This window comes from Maniola hyperantus, chromosome 6 (genome assembly GCF_902806685.2).
Source record: "Maniola hyperantus chromosome 6, iAphHyp1.2, whole genome shotgun sequence".
Taxonomy (NCBI): Eukaryota; Metazoa; Arthropoda; class Insecta; order Lepidoptera; family Nymphalidae; genus Maniola; species Maniola hyperantus.
The window spans coordinates 6,512,679-6,520,870 of NC_048541.1; the positions used below are offsets into that span (position 1 = coordinate 6,512,679).

Sequence of the window (8,192 nt, forward strand, 5' to 3'; positions counted from 1 at the left end):
TTGAAATTTGTGTAGTCCACGCGGACGAAGTCGCGGGCGTAAGCTACTTATAAAATAAAACCGGTAAAGAGCACGTCGGTCTCGCACATGAAGGGTTCCGTAACATCGTACAACAAATAACACTCTACTTTTGATTCTTTTTAATTTGCATGGCGGTCATTTCATTTTTATTATATTTTGTTGTTACAGCGGCAATAGAAATACACACTCACATACAACTCTCTGCATTATTACGGTTTACGAGATACAGCCCGCTGAGAGACGGACGGACAGTCGAGGCTTGGTTATTACTAAGCCTCCACTGCTAGTAGGTATACCTACCAGACATGGCCTATTGGTAGGTATACTAGCAAAAGAAAGCACACTCCGATATATTAAAAAATAAGAGTATCATTTTTTGTTTTCGATTAGGTACTACGCAATACTAAAAATGTAAGCCCTTGGATTTGAAAATGAATACCGTTTTTGTAATCAGCATCCCCAGAAACATCAATAATGACACCCATTTCTCAAGATACCTAGGTACTAATGGGTCCCGAAAAGCCGTAAAATAACATCCATAATAATCAGTATTATTAAGTATAAACTTTTTATTTCATTTGATTTCCAGCGGTTTTCTATAGTTTTTAGAAGGGCGTATCTGCTGATTATAATATACTAGATGAAGCCCACGACTTCATCCGCGTGGACTCTTTAATTTTCCGGGATAAAAAGTAGCCTATGTCCTTCCTTGGCTAACTCTGTGCCAAATTTCAAAATCGGTTGAACGGTTGGGCCGTGAAAAGCTAGCAGATAGACAGACAGACACACTTTCGCCATTATAATATAACCCTATGGATGATAAAATATAGGTAAGTACCTAAGTACATCTGCAGCTTTATAAGCTCTTTCTATCAACAGGTAGACTTTCATCTCAAAATACCTAACTTAGTTATTAAGTCTACGAGAGCGCGGTTGCGGGCAAAAGCCAGTTACTTACCTAATACCTACACTATAAAACTATTTGTTGTGATAAATTGGTCTGACTGTTGATAATAATTAATTTATTGACATTATCGTGTTTATATAATATAACATTAGCTAGAAAAATTGTAATTATGATAACTTTGAATTTTGCCTAATAATCTAAGCTCTGATCATGAAGGAAGTGATCCAGATGATCAAGTAGGCCTACTACCTCGAAACCTTACGTTTGAAAATAATCTATACTAATAAATAAAATTGAAGTGTCTGTCTGTAATTTCAAAATAACTACAACAAATGGTTATTTGAATTGAACTTCCTACTTAAGTACCTAACTAAATCACACGTTTTTAAAATTTGTGTCTGTTTGAACGAGCTAATCTTTGGAACGGCTGAACCTACTTTCACAGACAAGTAGAAGATTTACAAAGGCTACTTTTCTAACCGACTTTCAAAAAAGAAGGAATTGTGTTTTTCTACGTGCCTATCTACACCGAAATCTCCAAGATTACTGAGCCGATTTGCGTAGTTACTTTGCGACATTGTTCCATAAAAAAATTGAATTCCAACTCATCAATCCTGACGCTGTATGATGTGACCTGACCACCTAAACTGATGGGATTTAGAAACTGTCGGTTGTAAGTTGATATTGGAGGTACCTACCAAGTAAAGACTATATTGTTGAACTCGAGGACCCAACTCCTTAACCCTGATGCTGTAATTGCATTCCTAAATCGTGATGATTTAAAACTGGCCTACAGTCGGTTAGAAAAAGGAACGACAAACCGATGCGATGCCGCTTGCTTCCAAATCCTACTACATTCCTATTTGCACTGGGCTTTGAAATCGGTATGTTACTTGCCAGCGGGACAGGAGTGAAGGCGGGTAGAGACTTGGAGAGGCGCAAGGGATGCAACGGATCGACGTGATTATTTTGCATGGATATAGTTAAAGAGTGACATATTGTAAAAGTCGGTTCAAATTTGACGGAGTTATGGAGTAAAATCAATAAAAAAATTGATCCCGTATCCCGAAGAATCCTTAATTTTTTCGGGATAAAAACTATCCTATACCTACCTATGTTAACCCGGACTATCAGTTACCACTGTACCTAATACCTGTAGAAGTTGCTCTATTGTGACTCTTACTGTTAGAGCGAGTTAGCTAAATGCATTTAGGCTCTTATTAGAACGTGACAAAATGATTATTTTCTGTCCTTATCACCGTGGCCACTTTTTTGTTTGTCAAGATGTATTTGTACGTGAGATCTTAACAAACAACGTGAAGTGAGGTATGTTGACTCAAGTATTTTAAAGAAATAATTGATTTGTTATGTTATTTTTTGTTTTTGAAGTTATTGTGCAATGGTGGATTGCAATATACTAGGCTACAATAGCCGAAGCTAACGTAAAATAGACGAAACAACACTTCACAAGTAAACACCTCTGCTTGAGCGAGAGGGACTGAGGGGGCCACGCTAATTGCATATCTGTAAGTGTATATCTGTGTGGTCGGTGCTCTTTGCTAGGTCATGGCTAGGTCCATTGCTCTTTGCTATTCCTAGACTAGTATTATTATGATCTGTGTTGGAGTAGATGTGTTCTGTGGATCTGTGTGCTATTCTCTATGACTAGGTGACTAGGCTAGGAAAGGGCTAGAGCCCAGAGCCGTAAAACCAGTTAAAAAACTCTGTGACTAAGCTTTGCTTTGACTATTGAGACCATAGATAATATACTAATACGATGCTAATCCCACCTCGATTGCGGGAAACCTGCATCAATCATTATTACAATCTCAATTGTTCTGATTGGCTGAATTTGTGCGATTCTTGTTGCAACAATGCATTGCAGCCAATAGTGAGCGAGCGTCAACCAATCAGAGGTGATTGCGATCGAGACATTGTAGCTGTCATTCTCCCGCAATCGCGCAGACGTGTATTGAGACACTTCACTTCACTTGAGAACTTGAGAATAATTGAAAAAATAGAAATAACAAGAAATAAAGCAATTGTTCCCTGAAAAAGACCTTATCAAGTGTTGATTTAAAGTTTTAAAGTGGTTGGAACGTGAAGGTAACTATATTTTAAACTTAATCTTTCATAGGTAAGAAGAAATCCGTTTATCCATTCACTTGTGCAGAGAATAATTATTGTGTCCAGTTTTAATAAAATACTTATTGCTTTTGTTGTAGGTTAAAAAAATGGCTAAACAATGGGGCCAAAAAGCTGAAGAATTGGAGATTTCAAACAAAATTGCTGGTTTAGGATTAGCAAAAAAAGGGTCAAATCAAACATCAGATACTGAAGATGCTCCAGATGCCGCTAATCCTGCTGAGGCTTCACTGTTGATGAAAATAATCAGACAAGGGCTTGTTGAATCTAAATTAGATATTGAAATTCAGAGGAAAGATCCAAATTCTCCATTGTATTCTGTAAAAACTTTTGAAGCTCTTCATTTAAAACCAAATTTACTTAAAGGTGTATATGCAATGGGATTTAATGCTCCCTCTAAAATACAGGAAACAGCATTGCCCACACTTTTAGCAGATCCCCCACAGAATATGATTGCACAGTCTCAGTCTGGAACTGGAAAAACTGCTGCTTTTGTTTTAGCAATGTTAAGTAGGGTTGACCCAACTAAAAATTTTCCACAAGTTTTATGCCTCAGTCCCACCTATGAACTCGCCATACAATCGGGTGAAGTTGCAGCCAAAATGGCGAAATTCTGCCCTGAAATAAAGTTGAAGTATGTGGTCAGAGGAGAGGAAGTACCTAAAGGGACTAAAATCACTGATCACATCCTTATCGGAACTCCAGGCAAGATGCTCGACTGGGGTGTGAAGTTTGGAATGTTTGATTTAAGCAAAATTAAAGTGTTTGTCTTAGATGAAGCTGATGTGATGATAGACCGTCAAGGCCATCAAGATCAATGTATCCGCATACATAAATGCTTACCAACCACATGCCAAATGATGTTCTTTTCTGCAACATATGACAGTGCTGTTATGGAGTTTGCTGAAATTATTGTACCTAATCCTATTATTATTAGGCTACTGCGAGAAGAAGAATCTTTAGACAATATAAAACAATATTATGTAAAGTGTAAAGGTCCAGAAGATAAATATAAAGCTATATGTAATATTTATGGAGTTATAACAATCGGCCAGGCAATCATATTTTGCCACACTAGAAAGACAGCTAGTTGGCTGTCAGAGAAAATGTCAAAAGATGGACACTCTGTAGCTGTACTGTCTGGTGAATTAACAGTTGACCAGAGAATAGCCGTGCTAGACAGATTTCGAGCTGGTCTTGAAAAGGTATTAATAACAACCAATGTATTGTCCAGAGGAATAGATGTTGAACAAGTAACTCTGGTGGTCAACTTTGACATGCCAATGGATATGGACAAAAAAGCAGATTGTGAAACATACTTGCACAGGATTGGTCGCACTGGACGATTTGGTAAAGCAGGTATAGCTATAAATCTTATTGATTCAAATCAAGCAATGGAAATTTGTTTGGATATTGAATCACATTTTGGTAAGAAGATTCAGTTGTTAGATATAGAGGATGCTGAGGAAATTGAGAAGATTGGTGCATAGTCATGGATCAATGTCAATCTATTATTTTTAATTACTTTGCCTTGTAACTTTTACATAAATGCACATTTTGTTTTTCTTCAAAATAAAATAAAAAATTGATATTGACCTTTTTATTGAATTCTAAAACACATTTCACTCTACATAAATTAACTATTAATAATAGTTATTTACAAACATTTCTATGATTTTTCGTGTCAACCAAATACTTTCGAGTTTATTAATATTTTTGATAATATTGAGTTGATTAATATTTTTATACCATGTTATGTAGGTACTAGAAGTTAGAACCTATGTTTGAATTTATGGTAAAACATCATAATAATGTTTGTGGTATACTAATATAGTAGGAATAAAATACTCTATACATAAAACAATTTAATAATTAACCTAGTTATCTGGATGCTTGAGGGGCAGGTTCAGGATTTGTTGCACCAGATATCATTACAAAAATTGCAATGGGCACAATGTACATCCACTGAAACAAGAAAACAAGTATGTTACAAGCTACAGCAACAATAGGGTCTTGGACTGTAGTAATAAAATGATGTGATGTTTTGTTTAGTGGTAGTATTGCCTTCCGTACAGCGTGACGTTAATAATTAATTATGTTAAAAATAAATAAAAATCATGACTTTTATTGAATTATTCTCCTTAATAATCAATGCTTACTACTGCCACTAACTACTGCTATACAAAAGATCACATCATTTTTATACTATTACAGTTCAAGATCCAATTACTTACTTAATTACCTTCTTATCTGATAAACTTACATATTTGGCTAAGAATGATCTATTATCCTTCAAATCACCCTTTTCTCTTGCTTCTCGTTCCCGTTCCAACTTCTGTATATATGTAGCTGTATCTGGACTGCAAAATAACCATAATATCAATACAGTACTAATTTTACATTTGGGCAGTGTATAAATTAGTGCTATGAGGTGTTGCATGATCAATCCACCAACGGCCCACTACTGAGCAGGGATCCCCTCTGAGGATGAGAAAGATTTAGGCAATAATCTTCCATGCAGATTGGTAGACTTCACACACCTTTGAGAACATTATGGAGAATTATCAGGCATGCAGGTTTCTTCACAATGTTTTCCTTCAAAGTTAAAGTGATATTATTTTAATTGCTTAAAAATGTTAAATTCACATAGCCCTGAAAGTTAGAGGTGGGAGTGTGCCCAAGATCGAACCCCTAATATCCTGAATAGAAGGCAGACGTCTTAACCGCTAGGACATTCTTGATGTCATGGTCATCAGGAAGTACACTATAGGTTTTTTGACAGACAGACAGTGAAGTGATCCTATAAGAATTCCTTTTATCCTTTTGAGGTACGGAACCCTAAAAAGGAATGCTATGTAGGCCCAAGGATATTAGTTACACAGACAGTAGTAGCACATTATTTTAGAAACATTCGTTTTAATTTTTTCTTTTTGACATTTTTCATATCAATATTTTTTGCAGTTTAATGACTCTTTAGATATAGAACAGCAGTTTAGTAAACAATGCAACATAAGAAATATGTCTACTCTTAGAACTAATTTTTGTGTTAACTTACACAGGAGCCTGATCAACATGACGAACATAGAAATTAGAATGAAGTGGATACTCAGGCTTGTCATATTGCAATGTATGATTTTGTGGAGAATTGTTAACTTGGAAAGTGACTGCAATCACATCTCCATTAGGCAAAATCCATGCACTTATAACATCTGATAATCTATTCTCTAGAAACAGTTTTGCTTTTACAGATGATTGAAACTCTAATTCTTTATTATCAGCAGATGTTACTACACTCCGTATTGAATAAAATCCATCAATATCAGCAAGTTCCTAGAACAAAACCAACACAACTTTTCTATACATTAAGATACCTCAATAACATAAACTCTTTTTAGTGCTCATAAATTCAATAGTTTATTAATTGTAGGCATTGGTCACATATAAATTAGGTTTTAAGCTTTGAAATAATTACCAAAGGGTATAAAATTAATAATAAATATATTAAATTAATAATAAGGTATAAAATTTGTCATAAGTCACAATAATAATATCCTGTCCCATGTGCTCGTGAAGACTCTCATTTAACAGAATCTAATAATTTTATATGGATGGACATTAGACAAGTCGCAGGGAGCCGCTGGATTCAGGCGGCAAAAGACCGTGGCGCGTGGAAGTCTCTAAAAGAGACCTATGTCCAGCAGTGGACGTCTATCGGTTGATGATGATGAATAATTTTATATGGCTTCAACTCATAACCTTCCCGGTGTTGGTAATTTTTTTTTGGAAATACCAAGTAGAATAGATAGAAAGAAATAGATTTACCTTGAGTTCAGCTAAATGATTTTTACTAAAAGAAATTTGCCCTATAATAGCTGTTCCGGCCCGAATGCTTTTTAAAGAGATATTACCACGAGAGCAAAATTTCTCATTTTTACAATTTATGTTGTGCTCCAGCTTGATGTTTATCCATCCATCATAGTCAAGACAAACCTGAAAATACAAATATAATAATTGCATAAAAGTCCATGGTCCAAGCAACATACAAAATATTTTATTTAATATTTTACCGAATATTTGAATAGACATAAGAAAAGTAAACTAATTAAATACTTCATTTTAGTTGAGAAGCTGTGACTGTTAAGGTACGATAATAACTTAATTAATTTTTAATCAATATTAATTCTATATATATACATTCATTCAATTCAAAATTAAATATTTTAAAAATTAAATGTGGGTTTTATCCACAGTCCCTTAGATGAATTTGCACTGTCCTTATTCTGAGGCACAAAGTACTTTTTACATACTTCTGAGGTCTTATCATTAATTTATGATCTTAGATGAATGATTACCTATCTCTATGTTTATGATAGAAAGATTTTTTTAACTGGTTATTACGGCTCTGGAGTCTGAGTCCTTTGGAGCCTTATTCATTAACGGACTCGCAACTTCAACAAAGAGTATATAATCAATATATTACTGTAGGGCCACAGAATATAAAACAGTACTACGGTTGGGCTCAGAATAAATACCTTTAGAAGTAGCCCTATTGTGACACTTACTGTTAGAGCGAGATAGCTAAATGCATTCAAGCTCTTATTAAAATGTGACACATTATGTTTTGTCCTTATCACCGTAGTCACTTTTTTTTGTTTGCAAAAATGTATTTGTAAATACGTGAGATTTTGGCAAACAACGTGAAGTGAAGTTATGTTGACTCAAGTATTGTAAATTAATAATAGATTGAGTAAAAAAGGTAGATTAAAGTACTGTGTAACCGCGTATAAGATAGCGATAGCACGACATAACGATGAATAACACAACAATTATTACCATTGTTTAGTAGTCAATATTTGTGTTAACCGATCAACAATATTTGTATTAAACGTTTTTTATGTGAAAACAAGTAAATAACTAATGAGAAATACAATGACGCCACGAATTCTCGAAGTTTGTTTTGCATTCCTTGTATATATTCTTGGAAAAAATCGGTTACACGATAAGGGGCAAAAAATAGGTTAGCAGCGTCTCTGTAAATCACATCTTTATCTATGCTCTCTTTTTAGTGTGAATGAGAAAGCAAACGTTCCTGTATCTAGCTTTATTACTCTATCTATGA

At 34.8% G+C, this 8,192-nt stretch overlaps 2 protein-coding genes across 3 annotated transcripts; one reads left to right on the top strand and one right to left on the bottom strand.

Moving 5' to 3' along the window:
- Positions 1-2,881: 2,881 nt before the first annotated feature.
- Dbp80 (putative ATP-dependent RNA helicase Dbp80) lies at positions 2,882-4,668 on the top strand. 2 transcript variants are annotated; one of them, XM_034969804.2, is made up of 2 exons: positions 2,882-3,034; positions 3,154-4,668. In XM_034969804.2, exon 2 carries the CDS (start codon positions 3,163-3,165, stop codon positions 4,561-4,563), a length of 1,401 nt encoding a protein of 466 aa, XP_034825695.1. In that variant the 5' UTR covers positions 2,882-3,034; positions 3,154-3,162; the 3' UTR covers positions 4,564-4,668. The 2 variants fall into 2 exon arrangements, with proteins under 2 accessions (XP_034825695.1, XP_069355438.1); XM_069499337.1 differs by having other exon boundaries at positions 2,898-3,065.
- Positions 4,557-7,367, bottom strand: EMC10 (ER membrane protein complex subunit 10). The gene is made up of 5 exons (XM_034969810.2): positions 7,141-7,367; positions 6,896-7,063; positions 6,129-6,403; positions 5,337-5,433; positions 4,557-5,038 (listed from the first exon to the last, which is right to left on the bottom strand). The coding sequence occupies exons 1-5, from the start codon at positions 7,186-7,188 to the stop codon at positions 4,955-4,957; spliced, it is 672 nt and encodes a 223-aa protein (XP_034825701.1). The 5' UTR covers positions 7,189-7,367; the 3' UTR covers positions 4,557-4,954.
- Between the last annotated feature and the right edge of the window lie 825 nt (positions 7,368-8,192).

Bases quoted from the DNA above. Each gene is read 5' to 3' on its own strand.
- EMC10 (XM_034969810.2), bottom strand. From the start codon at position 7,188: ATGAAGTATTTAATTAGTTTACTTTTCTTATGTCTATTCAAATATTCG. The intron at 5,434-6,128 runs GTAAGTTAACAC...GTTATTTTGCAG, and splicing joins CATGTTGATCAGGCTCCTGT to TCCAGATACAGCTACATATA. The intron at 5,039-5,336 runs GTAAGTTTATCA...TTCTTGTTTCAG, and splicing joins GATCATTCTTAGCCAAATAT to TGGATGTACATTGTGCCCAT.
- Dbp80 (XM_034969804.2), top strand. From the start codon at position 3,163: ATGGCTAAACAATGGGGCCAAAAAGCTGAAGAATTGGAGATTTCAAAC.